We start from the raw sequence: 18,460 nt of genomic DNA on the forward strand, positions 1-18,460 counted from the left end.
TCATTCTTTTTTTTTCATTCTTTTTTTTGTTGTGGTCGAATCTTATGGAGATTGCCTACGTATCATGACCCCGCATGAATCAGACCTTGCGTAGTTCGGACCAATAAAAGATAAACAATAATGAACATTTTTTCTTTTCACTTTCATATTAAAACAAACTGGGTTTCAAAGGTTTAAAGATGACCTACAAACTTGAAAATCAAATAACCCATATACTTTAATCAAGAGATTTATAAACTCAAAAACAAAAGGCTAACTCCCTTTCTCTGTTCGACAAATGCAACCAAATGGTTATTTTTGCAAATGTGGCCCCTTCCGAATTTCACATGAATTTTGAGGCCGGGGAGGATTATTTTATGACACTTTACAAACTTGTCCATTCTTTTACGAAAATAGCCTTTCGACCACTGAAAGATACTCTAAGGCTATTTCGGCAAGAACGGTTTAAGACGCGGCCGAAACTGGCTCGGCTTATTTTATTTTTTCATATTTTTTTTCGACTTATGACAAAACAGCATCACCTGACTTATTTATAACTCTTTTTTCATTGTTTTTCAAATTAGAAAAGTCAATATTGCAAACACGGCCTTTCAACGTCTCGGGGACGAAGATTTTTAGGCTGTGGGGGTCAACTGGACCAAGTCTTAAAAATGACCCAAAAGTGGCTGTTTATGCAAAGTCAGCCTTCCGGCGTCCCTTTCGGGAACATTCGGCTATGTCTTGATAAAACAGCGTCACCTGACTTCTTTATGAAATTTGACATATATTTTTGCTATTTTTTGTAAAAGGGGAAGTTGGATATCACCCGACTTATTTATGAATAAAAACTTGACATGTTGTTTTTTTTATTATTTATTATTTGTTTTTGGGTTTTTAGCAAAAAAAAGGGGTTGGACCCGATGAGGGTTGCCTACGTATCTCACATCCGGTGAGAATCAAACCCGCGTAGTTCGGGCTATCGTAAAATAGGAAAAAATCGAATAAACCTAGAAATCAGGAATGCGTATTTTTTTACATTTTTTTGAAAAGAGATAAAGATTAAAGAAACTATTTATTTTTTTTTATATTATTTTTTTTTAGGAAAAATTTGGACTATTAGTCTGAATTCATAAAAGGGGTACTACGAAAGAAACAACACATATTTTGAATTATGAATTTTCAATTTTTTTTTTACTTTTAAAATAAATACCTTTTCTTTTTTTTTTGATTTTGAAAGTGATAAAAGAAAATTTTTATATTTTTTTTAATAACTCTCAATAAACAAGACTGTTTTTTTTAGAAAAATTCCAGCGAGGTTTTGACACTACTTGGACATTGGTTTTATTTTCCAAAAATAAGTAATTATCTCCCCTACGCTGCTATTTTCCCCTTTTTTTTAGGAACTGGTCGACATGCGGAACCGAAGCAAATAAATGCACAACACAGATAGGAATGCAGCATGATGGTCTTTTCCATTTCAGGTTGCCTGTCCTAGACGGACCCAACCCCTGTGTTGAGTCCCCTAAGTCAAATGCAATATGATGCAAATAAGCGTTCCTACTAGGGATCCGGCATGAAGTTTCGTTATACTAGGTTTAAACCTTGGTATTTGTTCTAGACTGTGTACCCGAGCGGACAACTCGAGTCGAGGAGGGGGCTACGTACCGGGGACCCGCGAGATCGTCCGGCTTTGTAACTTGTCCGACCTCTTTCTTATTTCAGGTATTGACACTAACAGAATAGGGAGTCTCGACCAGCGAGCTTCTCCCCGGAGGTAAGAAAAGAAGGGTTTCGGCACAGTTTATATACAGTTCAGATAATATCAAAAGCGGTAAAAGACAACATTTAGCACTTTTATGCAAAACATGTAATAAAGATCAGATAATAAAGCCAAATATAACAATTATTCTAAGCTCGAATTCTTGGACCCTGAACCAGTGGTTCTGGGTCATAAAGTCTCCAGCAGAGTCGCCAGAGCTGTCACACCTCCTTTTTCCGCGCCCGAGGGGCGCAGGGGGAGTTTTTTCCAATTAAAGGACAATCGAAACGGGATTTATTTGTTTATTTCAGAGTCGCCACTTGGGAGATTTAGGGTGTCCCAAGTCACCAATTTTAATCCCGAATCGAGGAAAATAATGACTCTATATTACAGTCTGCGTACCAGAAATCTAGATAAGGAATTCTGTTAACCCGGGAGAAGGTGTTAGGCATTCCCGAGTTCCGTGGTTCTAGCACGGTCGCTCAACTGTTATATTTGGCTTATTTATCTGATTTTTAATACAATATGAACTTATGTGCAAATTTATCTTTTAACCGCTTTATTATTATTGTTTTATAAGAATGTGAACATCGCTTAAAATATATCTTTGGACTGTGTCACATGAAATGCACCCACAATCCGAAACATATTTTATTTGATGTTTTAGGATTTGGATTTGGGTCGCATGAAATGCACACCCGAGTTTAAGAAAATTAAATTATTAAAGGTGCGCCTAAAGCAACTAGCGCATTATTATTTTGCGGGGAGGGCCGTGAAATTCGCTAAACGACCCTCCTGAATTCTAAGTAATTTTAAACAAGTATTTACTGAGGGCCCCACGATTTGTGTTGTTATTCGGCGAGGCTCATCTCATGCTTATTTTTTAAAAGGAATTTGCAACGTCATGGAAATGCATCTCATACCACGTCACAGTCAATGTACCCGTGATTAGAGGCACATTTCGATTTCGTTGAGATTTGGATTTGGGTCACATAAATGTGCACCCGAGTTTAGGGAGATAACGTTATTAAAGGCGCGCCTAAAGCAACTAGCGCATTATTATTTTTTGGGGAGGGCCGTGAAATTTGCTAAACGACCCGTCCCGGAATCTAAGTATTTAATATATACACTTAGAGGGCCCCGCAATTTGTCCCTTTTATTTGGCGAGGCTCGTCTCATTTTATTCTTTATTATTATTATTATTATTATTATTATTGGATGCCATTTTTATGTCTTTAACATTACTAAACTTACGGCCTCTTTACAACTAAGATCTCATGACTTGTTAGAAGTTTAATAAAAGGAGTTTAGTAAATGAGTGTTTCGGTAGTAGTAACAGCATGCACTAATACTATTTTTTCGAATGACCTAACCGAAGGAAAGGACGAACAGATTAACGTCAAACTTGTGTCATAGAACGACTAGTCCAACTTAATTAAACGACATCAAATAAACAAGAATAACATAACATGAAAATGAACCAAAATGCAGACAATGAAACATAGGCAAAAAATTTCCATACCAATTTTTATATTGCATCTCAAACATTCAACGTAAAGTTTATTTATCTAATACATCGAGGTTTACTAACCTTTGCACCTCGACAAACTCAGAACGACAAACACGATTCCGACGGAACTCAAGCCGGACCTCTCTGACCGAAGAACAACGACGGAACCTCGGACAGCACCTCGACGTACCGGACCTCGACGAACCAAAGTCGACCTCTACGGAAAATAGAAAACTCGGCCAAGCAGGATCGAAGCAACCCACCGTTGCTCGGAAACGCAGCTACGACTGCTTGGAGGTTGACGACGTTGGACTGAAAATGGCGGACTGGTTCTGGAGGTTGACGACGGGGGGAAACTGTTGGTCGTGGTGTTGGGTGGTGACGGGAGGCAGTGGTCGACGGAGGGAGCTCGCAACGGCAACAATGGCGGATTCAAGGAGGAGGAAGGCGATGGTCGTCACTGTCGCGACTGGTTTTAGTTACGACGGGGTGAGGGACTGACTTGTCGTGTTTTCCGGCGTTCGTTTGGACAGTGGTGGTTATGGGCGATGGAGGAGTTGGTCCGTGAGGGTGTCGGAAGGGATGGAGGGAACTCGTTTGGTCCCATTTTTTGTTGGTTTTACAGTAGGGTTTGTTAGGCGTTGAGGAGGATGACGGGGTGGTGTTTGGTGATGGTTTTGTGGGGTAGTGATCGATGGTTGACGGGTTGTTGGTTTTGGACTGGTGGTCGTAACGATGAGGAAGAAGGTGACGAACAGTGGTGACGAGGGGAGGGGAACTGGTGGTGATGGGAGCTGATGGGGTTGTGACGGGGTGGTTTTTGGACTGGTCGTTGACGGAGAGGGAGCTGGATGGTTTCCCTGCTCTTTTCGTAGGGTTTTCTTACTTTCTTCTTTGAAGAAGAAAGAGGAACAGTAGTCCTTTTTTCAAATTCCTCCAAGTCCCCTTTAAAAATGTGTTTGTCCGTGTTTTTGTAATACAATGCCCATGAAAATGAGCCCCACGCGTGGTGGGGTTCGAGGCATATGTCCCCCACGCGTGGTGGGGTTCCCCACGTGTCCTGGACACGGTTTATTATGGGCTAGGTCCGAAAATTAGGCCTAAAACCGGGTAGTTTGAACCCGAATATTATTCTTTTGCCCGGACCCGAGAAATAGGAAAACGTTGCTTAACTAGTCCTATGTAAACAAAATAACTACCAAAAATAAGACTAGTATTTAAGCAGAACTATATCTTTTTAAATATTTTTCAAGATTTAAAATAGCTACAAAATATTAATAAAACTATTTTTGTAATTTTCGCTTTTTTTAAATATTAAGAAAAAATATGAAGCAATATTTTTTTGTATTTTTCAAAGTTAAAATGACTATAAAACCTTAATAGAACTATATTTTATTTTTATTTTTTTGTAATTTTTCGGAATTATATAAAGTACAAAAATAAAGTGCAATTTTTGTATTTTTCAAGTTTATGAGAGATACATAAACTAAAATTTATATATATATTTTTTGAAATTTTTCTTTTTTCAACGAAATAAAGTAAAATAGTTAAAATAGCTATACTAGACCCAATTTCACATATTCACGCTAAAAATGTGAAAATTCTCGGGGAGGGTCAAAAATCACGTGCTTACAACTATTTGATTCAATTATCATCAATATATCTTGGTAAATAATAGATTTCTCAAAGAGCAATTGATTTGATAGTGTTACGTTAAAAATGTGGTCACCGAAATATGTGTTTGGTAGTGTATGTCTTATATTTAAGAAAAAAATGCCAAATAACCGAAAAAACCGAAAAACCGACATAAACCGAATCGAGAAAAAACCGACTTAATTGGTTTGATTTTGGTTCTAATATTTGAAAAATTGACTTATCTGATTTGGTTTCTTTAAAAAAAAAATCTGATCCAAACTGAACTGTGAACAACCATAAATTAATATCTATTGAGCACTTTAAGGTAAGCAAAAATTGTGTCAATTTGACGCATATCGCTGACATAGCAATGTGTATAACACACCACTTGTGTTGAGCGAGTGAGAAGAAGCAGATTCCCTTTTTCTATTTTGCTTCAATCTCCTTCAACGGTGGGAAAATGACGGGTGGAGAAAGCGACGAGTCTTCATCTCCAAGGTCCTTCAATTTTGTTTTTTTTTGCTCTAGTGACGTCCTTTTTTCTTATTGGTCCTACTTGTCGTGTTGGCATGAAATACAGACACTTTAGTTTACTTGGAACTGCAAAATATGTATCTAGTTGACACAATTTGTCTTTACTTAAACGTGCTCAATAGATGCTAAAGATAAGCCAAATTTAAGGGATGCCTATGCATTCTGCCATATTTTTACTTTGACTTTTTGCTACAACCTAAAACTCGATTATTATTATTATTATAACTAGATATCAAATCATTGTAATGACAGGTACTCCTGAAATAACATGACTTAATTATACGAAAGCTGAATTGGTCAATTTTCTTTCTTGATCTGAATATCAATTAGTTTATCTCTTAAAATTTTAATTTATAAACTTAAAAGTAAATAAACTCCGTTTATTGAATTTTTGTAAGATTTAATTTGTTAATATTCAAATATAAAACAAATCCAAAAAATTTATTTTCTTTTATCGAAGTATGTAGATATCACATTGATCATACTAAAAAAAGGAATCTTTTGCATTTGACTAAAAAGCATTGGATGATATTTGATTAAGCACAAACTCTAAAAAAGAAAAAAAAATCTTTTGATGTAAAACAAGGCATATTAATTTATGCCTTGAGACTATAAATCATCTTATTAATGGAGTGTATATGAATAGAGTCTACATTTTATATAGAGCGCCCAAACACTTTTAGACCAACTCAAGTATCTTTCTTTTTAGGCAGAGGCAAAAAAGGAAAACTTAAATGCAACTGAACAAGATTCGGCCAACATCAGGTGACCATTTTAAGATGTTGGAATAATTACTGCGCGCTTGCAAGATCAACATTGCCTAGTGTTTTTCCTTCAATTACGATACAGGCTAACTTGCATGCACCTATTGATTATTTCATTAGATACATGTTATCTTTTGATGGTATAGACATTGCACAACTCTGCCAACCAAAACTTAAAAGAGAGATCACCATTAGTTGTTACCTCCCTCTTTAATAGAATTTTCCAAAAACTTTTAGCCGAAAGTCTGCGTTATATATACGTTGCCCATAAGTAGTTGTAGTCCATTTTCTTTTGTAGAACTAGTACTTACACATAACTTACAGTACTACAATTAGAACGCTAGATTTCAAAACTAGGGCAGATTTTCCATGTAAGCTACAGGTTCACGTGAATTCAATGTACGTATATTTTTTCAAACCTTATATATGTATTAAGAAATTTATTAAATCTCTAGAAATATTTAATTGTGAACTGAGTTATTATTACTTATATATCATAAACTTCAAATTCTGAATCCGTCTATATTTCTAAAGTTTTTCAAACACATAGCCAGTCAGAGCCAATATTAAAGAACAAGTCAAGTGTATCGATCGATTTACTATTTCAAATATATTACTCCCTCCGTTCCAATTTATGTAAACATGTTTGACTGGGTACGGAGTTTAAGAAAAAATGAAGACTTTTGGAATTTGTGGTCCTAAACAAGTCAAAAGGGGGCCAGAGTATTTGTGTGGTTATAAAAACTTCTCATTAAAGGTAGAATTATAAGTTTAATCTAAATTGTTACCAAATTTAGAAAGGGATCATTCTTCTTGGAACAGATTAAAAAGAAAATAGGTTCGCATAAATTGGAGGCAGTAGTAAGAAAAACTAGCAGTAACGCGGCATAGCAGCTATTAGTGACTAAAAATAGTTTTTCCTCTCTTACCATCTATGTGTTTCTGTGCCTATAAATTAAGTCCCTTGGCCATTTCCTTTTCCATCATCTTCATTTCTACTTTAGCCAATTCAGCTAAGCCAAATATATTCTGAATTTCTTGATAGTATACATTCTCTAAATGAATACTCCAACTCAATCTTTCGCAGCTAAGGCTGCTATATTTTCTCTTCTTCTGCTTTCATGCATGCAATGCCATGCACAACTTTCCGCGACGTTCTATGATAATACTTGCCCTAAGGCACTCAACACGATTCGTACCCATTCGCCTTCACTTTCATGACTGCTTTGTTCAGGTTAGTTTAAAGATTAATTATATCACTTGATTTCATATAATTGGTTTTAAAGTCAATTAATTAATATATGGTTGAAATGGTGTTATATTGATCGTCGATTTAGGGTTGTGATGCTTCGATCTTACTTGATGAGACCCCTTCGATCGAAAGTGAGAAGACTGCGTTGCCAAATCTTGGGTCCGCAAGAGGTTATGGAATCATAGAAGATGCAAAGAGAGGTGGAAAAGATTTGTCCCATGGTTGTTTCATGTGCTGACATACTAGCTGTTGCAGCTCGCGATGCATCAGCTGCTGTAAGTCCATATAATTTGTTAATTTCTTAGAAGGATGTGTGTGTATATATATATAGAGAGTCAAACATCTCTATTACAATATCCCTATATAACAGTCACTCACCGTAAAAGCCAAGTTTTTCTTGAAACCGATTATTATGTTACTCGTATGTTATAATATATGCCCTCTGTAACAGCACTTCACTATAGCAAGCAAAAAAAATCGAAGCATACGAGGGGCTGCTGTAGAGAGGTTTGATTGTATATATATGTTCTAGACTACAACGAACAGAACAAGTTTTATCAACTTTAATCTGTGCAAGTTAAATTAATACTATATATAGTATTATACTATAACCAATTAATTGGCAATCCTAATGCAAGATTATGCTGAAAGCGATAGCTGGCCAGATTTATTGTTTACTTTCCTATTTCTTAGCCGATATACATAGAATATACACACTAATTAAACAAGGTTATATAGATATTGTACATATATTATACATCTGTTAGCTATTTTATTTTTAGTTTAAGTGGTTAAATAAGCAGCTATTTAAGTTAATAATTCTTCAAAATAATATCAGGTGGGAGGTCCATCATGGACAGTGACACTTGGAAGAAGAGATTCAACAACTGCAAGTAAGACACTTGCTGAAACTGATCTCCCCGGTCCATTTGATCCTCTTAATAGGCTTATTTCTAGCTTTGCAAGCAAAGGACTTAGCACAAGAGATATGGTCGCTTTGTCAGGTAATTATTCAGGGTATTAACATTTATCATTATCATTTAGAATCCGCAGGGAAATCTTGGAGGAACTAGTAAAGTTGTCATCATATGACCAGGAGGTCACGGGTTCTAGCCGTGAAAAACAGCCTCTTGCAGAAATGCAGTATAAGACTGTGTCCGATAGACCCTTGTGGTCCAATTCTTTCCCGGACCCACGCATAGCGGAAGCTTAGTGCATCGGGCTGCCCTTTTATTTTCATTTAGAATCCGAACAAAAATAGAACCTTATATATTTGCTTTGATTTCCAGGGGCTCACACAATAGGCCAAGCACAATGTTTCCTTTTTCGTGATCGGATTTATAGCAATGGAACAGACATTGATGCTGGATTTGCAAGCACTAGAAGACGTCAATGTCCTCAAGAAGGAGAGAATGGAAATCTAGCACCACTTGATTTGGTTACACCAAATCAATTCGATAACAATTACTTCAAAAATCTCATCCAAAAGAAAGGTCTTCTTCAGATCAAGTTCTTTTCAATGGAGGATCAACAGACAATATTGTTTCTGAATATAGTAACAGTGCTCGAGCTTTCTCGTCAGACTTTGCTGCTGCTATGATCAAAATGGGAGATATTAGTCCCCTAACTGGTCAAAATGGGATCATAAGAAAAGTTTGTGGCAGTGTCAACTAGTTCTTAAATTCCAGTCTAGGCAGCTACTAAAATATTGCACTCATAAAATAAACTTTCTTTTCCAATATTGTGAAGTAAACTCCACCTAGTTGGCACGTCCAACTTAATAAGAAAGAAAAAGTTTGCAACGTGTACTCTTAAATATGTTGGTATTATTAATAAATAATAATGCAAAGTCAAGATTCCTTTGTGGTCCTTTTCTTTCTCACTTCTTTGTCTTTTATGAAAGACAAAGTATGATCATCTATCCTGAAGGCAAAATGGATAAATTTATCCCCCGCACATTTGGACAGGCGGATCTAGGATATTTATAACAAGGGTACACCACTAAAGAAAGAAGAAAAAAAAAAGTAGTAAGTGGGATTTGATCCCTACACTTCTTGATAAATAACACAACAATCGTCCAAATACACCATTTAGCCTCTTTGGAGCATGGGTGTCAGCAGATAATATTAGATCAATTCAAAAAAATATGTACACATAATACCTAATTTAGCGGAAAGACCATGGGTTCACTTGGAGAGCGACCGGTCTTAACAATTTGCACCCTAGTTGGGGCCGAAATCGTTTTCAAGACAAGCCACTACACAGTATTGGTTTGATAAGTTATTTCAATTTTCTTTTAATTGTTCTTGGTCAATATTATCAACTATTTTTCTAACAACATATTCCATATTATTTGTATAGCTATAAAACTTTTGAAACCTATAATGTTAAACATGTCATAGCATTTATATTGGTGTAAAAGCTTTTAATTAAAAAATATTATATAAAATATGTCATTCTTAAATGGACTAATAAAAAAATAGTGTCACAAAATAGAATAGCAACAGCCCTTGCTCATTTGCCAGATCATACGAACTGTCTGCGGCTCACTAAACTTATCAATCAAAAGCTTATTACATGTATTGTTTCCAACTGTATTTGTATTCATTTAATTCTTTAATTCTCTATGTAATGTTTCAACAATGAAATAAATTATTTGTTATGCTTTTAAGTTTAGAGTTTTAACCCAATGTTTCACATGTAACTTAGCTTCATTGATTAAGTTGGAATATAGCCTCTCAATATTGAAACCACAAATGACCTCCCTATCTCCAAAGAGAAAAACATTACTTTGTCAGATACAAGATTTACTGTAGTTGAGCAATTTAAGAATCTCAGTACGTCATCCAGAAAAGTGGCCCTGCGAAAAAGATCTTTATATGCTGCCCAAGGTGTTTCCATATACAACCACAAACATGGCACATTATTTTCCATTTATTAGATCACTCAGGATTGAACAAAACTTGGCAACTCATACAATAATCAAAAGTTAATACCATTAAACCTATGATACAATATATCTTAATGTCAAGTACTGTAGATTAAACTGCCTGCATCAAATATAAACCCACTATGTCATTCAGATCCACAATAAGCCATTTACTAATCCCAAAAATTGGCTCGAACCAAGAGGCGTGACAAGTGTCCTGACCAGCAAGATGCTCCCCCTACAAAACTGATTCAACCAAATGTTTTGATCATAAATTGCTGATAAAGGATAAGAATTAAGAAACAAGAAAGCATGTCAAGCAACAACGACGACGGAAGATTAAAGTATCCTGCTTATCAAGGATCTATAGGAACTCAGAATTTATGCTTCCAGATCCGTCTTACATTAAGTCTCTTGGGAACACGTTCTTTCGGATGTTCCCCTCTTTCTCCTTTTCTTCTATGAACTTAGGAGATGGCTGACGGGGAAATTCCAAATCATAGCACACCACTGAAGCTCACAAAACCAGAACCAACACAAATTGAAAACAAGAAAAGAACAACGAAATGAAGAGGACGTGCCAAGAAACAAGCCCTCTGCTACGAGATTTACAGCTTCTACTGAGAGCAAGGTGGAAACAGAAAGTACTAAAATCTTTGCTGGTTTTCTGACCGAGCAGAGAACCTAAACTATCTTCGTTAGAGGAGAGACGTGCATTGCTGGAGTTGTATATCAATAGAGAAGGAAAGAAAGAGATGGTCCCAGTGCTGGAAGGATGAGACAGAGAAAGAAGAAAAAAAGAACTTAACGTTAGCGTTTCACACAAAAGATAACACATAGAAGCCTCACTAAATGAGAGGTCCAACATTTTATCCCTAAAAGTGACAAACACAAAGGAAAAAATGAATGTGCAAAACATTGAGCGACGGGCACAAGATTTTAGATGCAAGGTAAACTCCCTGCCAACAACCTACTTGGAATTCCGATTGGGAGAATTTCATAAGGATAGTATTGTGTGTAATTCGACGATAAAGAGGTTGAGAAAAGAGTTGCACGGTGGCAAAAGAGAGATCTCCCAAGGAAACTTTGATAAAGAGTACTACGTCTAGCAAACCAGCCAATTACATATCTTTGACGTCCATCCCAATGAGTGCAGCACGAAGGTCAGAAAGAACGTGCTGTTGTGGTAACACGGGAAGGGAACCATGTAGTGACCAGATGAGAGGTCTCTGTAGAGGGTTGTAAGCAGAGGCATGAGAAAGACTGCTCAAAACTGCCGTCAGGAGTGTTTTGAGATTCTAGAAGGAAAAAAAAAAAAAAGTACGGTATGGGAGGTTTCCCCTCTAGGATCTAGCTCTCATATGGATCCTCCAAAAGGAGAGAAATTGGAAAGCTTTTGAATGGTTGGAGAATGACTTTGTACATTTTAGTTAACTTTGGGTGCATCAATGAGGTCTCTGTTAGTTTTATAGTAATGTAAACTGTAAAGAAAATATGTTCTGTTAATATATAGGAAGACTGAGCAACTTGTAGATTTGCCAACAGGCTGACAAACTTGTAGATTTGTCCCTGTTGGCATAGAAGATTTGAGAACCATCTTTTGGTTTCAGGCTTCTCCACTCTACCCTTCTCCACTCGATACCAGGCTTTTGTTTGCGGCAGGTTCGAATGACATGCACCCAACACACACACATCACGAGCTGCACTTTTACCACAAGAGTGAAGGCCTAGGGGTCACAAGTATTTCCTATATTACACGCACATAACATACCGATGTGCCAAAAAGTTATCGTCAAGATGCTAACAATGAGGCATCTCGATATAATACAAGTCCACTAATGAATTCAAGAATTTCAAAACCTACAAGATTCAAATATACCAAAATCAGAACACATCTAATTAACAGGACACAAGTAGTCAATAACAAGTTCCCAATTTTATGGTAATCTTCATTCCAAGAGAGCATGTCAATGCATATAAAGCGAGACTTTATTTCCTTTGTCCTGCGCAGTTTCCTTAGAGACTACAGCGCACATAATGTCTTTTGAAGGAAGACATTTATTCAGAAATCTATACTTTACATGAAACATCACAAAACCTTGGCTACACTGATAAATTAATATACTGGTTCACACTACATAAGGAATCCAAATAATAAAGAAAATAACAGTAATCAACCTGCAAAGAATTTCAGCTCTTAAACTCATTTATATTCAAAAGTAGGTGGGCTAGGAGCATCAAAGCTCTCTAAAACCTGTGTCTTGCTACCACTGTTTGTCGCTGTCTCCTCTTTTTTTCCACCGCCAAAAAGCCCTCCAAACCAGGAACTTGAGGAAGAAGAGGACGGTGCTGAAGATTCAGCCATCATGCCATCAATACTTACTGGAGCTTGACCAGGAAGCTGCCCCATTTGTTGACCAGGCAGCTGCCCGGTTGGATACCCAGGCACACCAGGGGCATTTGGTAGTGGCTCATCCATGGGCGGGAAATTCTGGGGAGCACTCATGACTTTATTCAACATAATTCCAGCTCCCTCTATCAACGCAAGTAAAACTCCACCAAACATTGCTGATCTAGAAGCAGCACCTAATCCCTGCCGCATCTGGAGAAAGCCACCAGTTGCTGCACCAGCAATGATTGAGTTCCACGGATCTTCTTTCTGACGGAGATAAACCATTGTACAATCAAACGTGGAGAACAGTCCACCCCACACAGCAAAACTACCACCAATACGAGGTGCATTCATGCGCACTGCCTGTGTACCACCAACCAAGCGCTCACCTTTTGGTGAGTTGTATGTGCCTTTTATGAAGTGGAAGGCCGCACCTCCAACAGCACCCATACCAAATGCTCCGCCAACATCATCAAGTATACGGTCAGGGCAAGGTTCACGAGAGGTCTCTGGTGTTCCCATTGTTAAAGCGGTTGATCCCTAACTGGGAGGAAAAAGGTTAAAGGGGATGAGACCAACCACGCACACTTGCTTTTACTTTCCAAGTAAGTGATTGGTTTGATATATTAACATTAAAATTCAAAGATTTCACCTGCATAAAAACAGTTCTCATCAAGCTGTACCATCATTTTGAGAAACACCCCTTCCAGGGGCTGTTAAGTGAAAATCACACTGAACACTGAAAACAACAGTATTCCATTAACACGAACACAAACTTTGCATCAAACACTTATACCAAGAACAGTTTTTTTTTCTTATAGCTCTCGAAGTCGTAATTCAGCTTAAGTAACAAAGTAAACTCCGTTTTATATATAAAAAGGTTGATAACTTCTTTCTCAGCTACTTATCCACTCGCCCGTTTCATTATAAGCCAAAGCATTATTCTTCATAAAGATTAAACTATATGTTTTGTGCAAACAATTATTGACACGACAGATAATACTAGGACCAGATATCTTAACAACTTTAGATCACGCTTGGAAAGGATATCTTAACAACAGAAAATATTTCAGCGAGCTAAACAAGCCAAGCTATAAACTTTTTTTTATAACCGAAAAATCCCCGAGGGCCAATGGTGCACAGGCTTTTATCTGAGGTAGGGTTTGAACACCCAAGCTATAAACTTTAATAAAAACTTTAATAAATAAATAATTAAACCCTCCTTCAACAAAGGTAGAAAACACACAAACCCAAAATTACCAGAAAACAACAACTTGCGGTACAAAAGCTGAAATCTTTAATTAATCAATCAATCAACTACACCTCAATTCCGAATTAGTTGGGTCAGCTATACAAATACTCCGTATCACTTCTTCGTTATCTGGGCCTAGAACTGACTATATTTGCGAAACTCACATACACAGTGAAAAAAGTTGAGATCTTGAAGTTTAAAAGTCATTTTTTTTCCAACAAAGCATCTGAGAGTTAAATACTGGAAGCAAAAGTGTTATAGAACAGGAAGGTTAGTTAAAGAAAAAGATTTTACCTGAGAGAGACGTCGAAGGGAGGCCGTGACACCGACCCAGGTGTGAGAGACGGAGCAAAAATGGAGAAGCTGGGAAACCTAGAAGAACTAGAAAAAAGGGGGATTTGCCATAGATTTCATGGGTAGTACCCGATAACCATATGGGTTAACGGGTTATTATTCTCTTTTTGGTTTTTCGATCAAGAAACGTAGTATTAATTATTTTCTTCTTGTACCGGGTAAGTTGGAAAACTCTTTTTTCTCTCTCTACCTATTGTTAGCTTGGAGTACTATTCCCATATTATGGATCCCCCTCGGATTAAGCTATCACTTCCACCGGAACCCCCAGATAAGCACAGCCAAATGGAGATAGAATTACCTCTTCACTCCTATAAGGAAATGCTCTTGGACAAATCAGTGAGCAACCAAACTAATTACTATGAAATCTACCACCAACCAATTCCAGATCTGGATAAAGGGAAGTACATTGAGGGTTCAATTCCACTTTCACAAGATGAGAAAGAGCGTCTTTACTTTCTATGGCGTTACTCTGTAATCATCAAAGTTTTCAAGCGAAAGATACCTCATCATCTCCTCCGATCTAAACTAAACGACCTATGGAAGTTATCCGAACAGTTAATCTTGATTGACCTAGGGTGGGACTTCTACATAGTAAAATTTAGTTTAGAAGAAAGTATGGTCAAGGCTCTACACCTAGGCCCCTGGTTCATCTCTGGAAATTTCCTTTATGTACGTAAATGGGAACCAAAGTTTATTCCTCAAGAAGCCACTCTTACTTCTACTGCCATATGGATTCGGCTCCCTCAATTACCAACAGAGTTCTATGATCAGGATATCTTGGAGAAAGTTGGTAGGAAGCTGGGTAAACTTCTCAAGATAGACCAATACACATCCTCTAACCTAAGCGGAAGATATGACCGTATTTGTATTCAAGTTCCACTGAAAATCCCAGTAGAAACATCGGTAATAATAGGAGACCATAAGCAGGCTGTGATCTACGAAAGAGAGGGAACTCTATGCACCGTTTGTGGCAGAATAGGGCACACTGCACAAAATTGCAACTACAGGGCACCCACAACCACAACAACCCACGAACCACAGGAAGATCATCAAAAGAAAGTAGTCATTTCGGAGGAAAGTGAATGGAAAACTGTCACTTTCCCACGAAGGCGCAAGCATGGACAAGCAAAAGCAACAAACAAAAATGATGGTAGAATGAACAAACCACAACATGCTCCACAGACGGAAGAAATACAGGTAAATTTGTTCGATGCCAATTCAGGAAAATTTCTCCAAAACTCAAACTCTTCGTTATAATTCAAAAAAACTAACCCCGCCCAAAATACCCAAAAGAGGCCCAATAGCCCAATGCAAAATAAAACCCCCACTGACACACAAGATATGCCCCAACAAGGTTAAAACACAGGCTCACGGGCACAACCCAGTACAGGTGCCAAAAGGAAAATGGGGCCAACTACTGACGACCCCACCAACCCCAATCATGAGCCTAGCGTCCAAGGGGCCTCTAGCCCAACTCCCAAGACTACAATCCTCAAGACTGGCAAAATACCCAATGGGGCCGATCCTCTTTCCCCAAACGGGTACTCCAACAAGGGCACCACTAACAGCCCAATTCCCCACCCAAACACACAAACCTACGTTTTCCCTACCAATATGCCTGAAACGACCTCTAATGGAGAAATATCAACAGTCACTAAAAACAATCGAGTGCCCTATCTGGTACACCCCCCCCACATTCCTTAACTTCACCCCACTTGTTACCCAAAGTAGCAAGACAAAGAAACACAAAAATGGCAAAAGAAACGCCACCAACCATCATCACCTCCCTACCACCACCACCGGACCACCAACCGGCCTCCTGGTTGGAGGTTGCTTTACAAGGCCAAGGACTCTCCTACAATTTCACCCTGGGCAATCAGAAGGTGACCCTGATAATGCAAAACCCAGCCCACCTATCCAGAGTCACGGTGGAAGCACTGAGCAAAGCACTGGCAGCCTTTAGACCTCTCATATGGTAATCGATGGTCAACAACGACAGCAACTCCCCATTAACGGACCCTCAAGCTCTCAACAACCACATTCTACAAAGCTTCCAATCACTGCCTTTCTTCCTAGATCTGATGAAAGAGGACCCAGCAGCGAAGCCGGTCTTCGCCATGATCGACCAGCCAACCCAAAACAAACCATCATCTTCGGATCCAAAAGGGAAGAGAAATTCCCCACCTCTTCAGAATATCCAGAAAGGAATCTCCGAAGCTCTAGAGATCCTCAAGAAGAAGAACGCCTCAGAAGAACAGGAAATACCTTATGTGACACAAAGAATGGACTCACTACTCCTGGACTCAGTGAGATCGATAGAGTTCAGCACGGAAACCAGCGAGATAGTGGTGGTACTATGCCCCAAAACAATGACCAAGTATGGAATGAGCCTAGTCTCAACCCAAACACATGGTCTGATGAAACCACTACTCAACCTAACTACAGTCCTAAGTCTCAAGAGGAAGTCCCCCCACCTCAAATGTCAGGTCTGCAAGGACCAAAGATCCCTCAATAGGGAACTCACCAACCACCCCCACCTCCAATGATGAACTACATCATATGGAATGTTAGGGGTGGAAACAATGCCGAGTTCAAACGGCACTGTTTAGAAATAGTAAAAATGCACAAGCCTGACATGTTTGTCCTGCTTGAAACGAAGATGGCAGACCACCAGACCCTAGCCCATCAACTTTAGTTCAATTTGATCATTCAGTCTCTGGTAGTAGGTCCATCTGGGGGTATAATGTTTATGTGGAAAGAGGAGTTCATGGCAGTCGAAGAAGTGGTAACTACACCTTAAGGCATTCATGCAATGGTGAAGGTAAGTCCAGACCACCCTCCATGGCTCTTCTCTGCAATTTATGCTAGCAATCTATTAGCAAATAGAAAACTCCTATGGGAGAACCTAATCACAATATCAAAAAACATAAAAACAATTTGGTTTATAGGCGGAGACTTAAATAAAGTCTTAAAGGCCAGGGACAAATTTGGGGGTAATCCCATAAACCTGAGCCGCAACAACCTGTTTTGGAACTGTATAAATGAGTGTAACCTCCTAGACCTAGGCTATAAAGGAAGTAAATACACTTGGACTAATAAAAGGTACAGTAACAAAACCTCTCTAATTCTAGAAATAATAGATAGATGCTTCGCAAATGAAGGCTGGATTCAACAGTACCCTGAAGCTATTGTACTTCACCTCCCTAGGACTCACTCAGACCATTGCCCATTACAAATTAAATTGGGAGGGCCTCCAAACAACAAACCAGTAAGTCCCTTCAGGTTTGAGTCAATGTGGGCTAGCCACCCTTCTTTCCCTAACATCATCAATAGGGCCTTCTCTGACCATTCCACCCTTCTCCAATCCACTGAAAGCTTCAAGACTCTAGTAACCAAGTGGAACCAGGAAGTCTTTGGAAACATCTTCCATCAAAAGAAGAGAATCCTGGCAAGAATCTCTGGAATTCAAAAATCTCCTAGCTACCAATTCAGTAGTTACCTGTTACACCTAGAAACAGAGCTAAATGCTGAACTCAACCTAATCCTCAAAAATGAAGAAGACTTTTGGAAACTTAAGTCTAGAATTAACTAGCTAAATGAGGGAGATGCTAGCACCAGATTCTTTCACACATCCACCCTCAATAGAAGAAGGAGAAACAGAATCCTCTCTCTTAAAGAAGAGAATGGGAATTGGCTTCATGACCAAAATGACATTCATTCAGCAATTGTGGGCTTATTTACTGATCTATACATAACATCCCACACTTAAGCCCATTGGGATCCCACATGCTATTCTACCATGGCACCCATCCTATCTCAAAGCCAAAGAGCTTTTATGGACAAACCTCTTCATGTGAGTGAGATTAGAAGGGCAGTCTTCTCCCATAAACCCTTCAAATCTCCTGGCCCTGATGGCCTCTACCCCTTCTTCTACCAAAAGTATTGGGATATAGTAGGGGACTCTGCCAAAATGCTTCTCTACAAGCTCTATATACAGCACCATGAACCAAACTCTATTGTGCCTAATCCCCAAATGCCCCTAAGCTTCAATGCTAAAAAACTTCAGGCTCATTGGACTTTGTAACACCATCAAGTCAGTC

General features: G+C 38.4%; 2 protein-coding genes and 1 pseudogene across 4 annotated transcripts; 2 read left to right on the forward strand and 1 right to left on the reverse strand.

Moving 5' to 3' along the window:
• The first annotated feature begins 7,240 nt into the window (after positions 1 to 7,240).
• On the forward strand, positions 7,241 to 9,107 carry LOC138888980 (lignin-forming anionic peroxidase-like; annotated as a pseudogene).
• A 3,226-nt stretch (positions 9,108 to 12,333) lies between these two features.
• On the reverse strand, positions 12,334 to 14,481 carry LOC104239330 (mitochondrial import inner membrane translocase subunit TIM17-2-like). 3 transcript variants are annotated; one of them, XM_009793943.2, is made up of 3 exons: positions 14,301 to 14,397; positions 13,407 to 13,493; positions 12,334 to 13,298 (listed from the first exon to the last, which is right to left on the reverse strand). In XM_009793943.2, the coding sequence occupies exon 3, from the start codon at positions 13,274 to 13,276 to the stop codon at positions 12,566 to 12,568; it is 711 nt and encodes a 236-aa protein (XP_009792245.1). In that variant the 5' UTR covers positions 13,277 to 13,298; positions 13,407 to 13,493; positions 14,301 to 14,397; the 3' UTR covers positions 12,334 to 12,565. The 3 variants fall into 3 exon arrangements, with proteins under 3 accessions (XP_009792245.1, XP_009792241.1, XP_009792244.1); XM_009793939.2 differs by lacking the exon at positions 13,407 to 13,493 and having other exon boundaries at positions 12,334 to 13,406; positions 14,301 to 14,481; XM_009793942.2 differs by lacking the exon at positions 13,407 to 13,493 and having other exon boundaries at positions 14,301 to 14,406.
• Positions 14,482 to 14,582: 101 nt separating this feature from the next.
• Positions 14,583 to 16,875, forward strand: LOC104239331 (uncharacterized). The gene is made up of 2 exons (XM_009793945.2): positions 14,583 to 15,557; positions 16,360 to 16,875. The coding sequence occupies exons 1-2, from the start codon at positions 14,583 to 14,585 to the stop codon at positions 16,873 to 16,875; spliced, it is 1,491 nt and encodes a 496-aa protein (XP_009792247.2).
• Positions 16,876 to 18,460: the final 1,585 nt, after the last annotated feature.

This window comes from Nicotiana sylvestris, chromosome 4 (genome assembly GCF_000393655.2).
Source record: "Nicotiana sylvestris chromosome 4, ASM39365v2, whole genome shotgun sequence".
Classification (NCBI taxonomy): Eukaryota; Viridiplantae; Streptophyta; class Magnoliopsida; order Solanales; family Solanaceae; genus Nicotiana; species Nicotiana sylvestris.

What these genes read in the sequence shown, in the direction of transcription:
- LOC104239331 (XM_009793945.2), top strand. Translation starts at nt 14,583, where the DNA reads ATGGATCCCCCTCGGATTAAGCTATCACTTCCACCGGAACCCCCAGAT. An exon ending in CACAGACGGAAGAAATACAG is followed by an intron (nt 15,558 to 16,359) that starts GTAAATTTGTTC and finishes CAACAACGACAG; the next exon opens with CAACTCCCCATTAACGGACC.
- LOC104239330 (XM_009793939.2), bottom strand. Translation starts at nt 13,276, where the DNA reads ATGGGAACACCAGAGACCTCTCGTGAACCTTGCCCTGACCGTATACTT.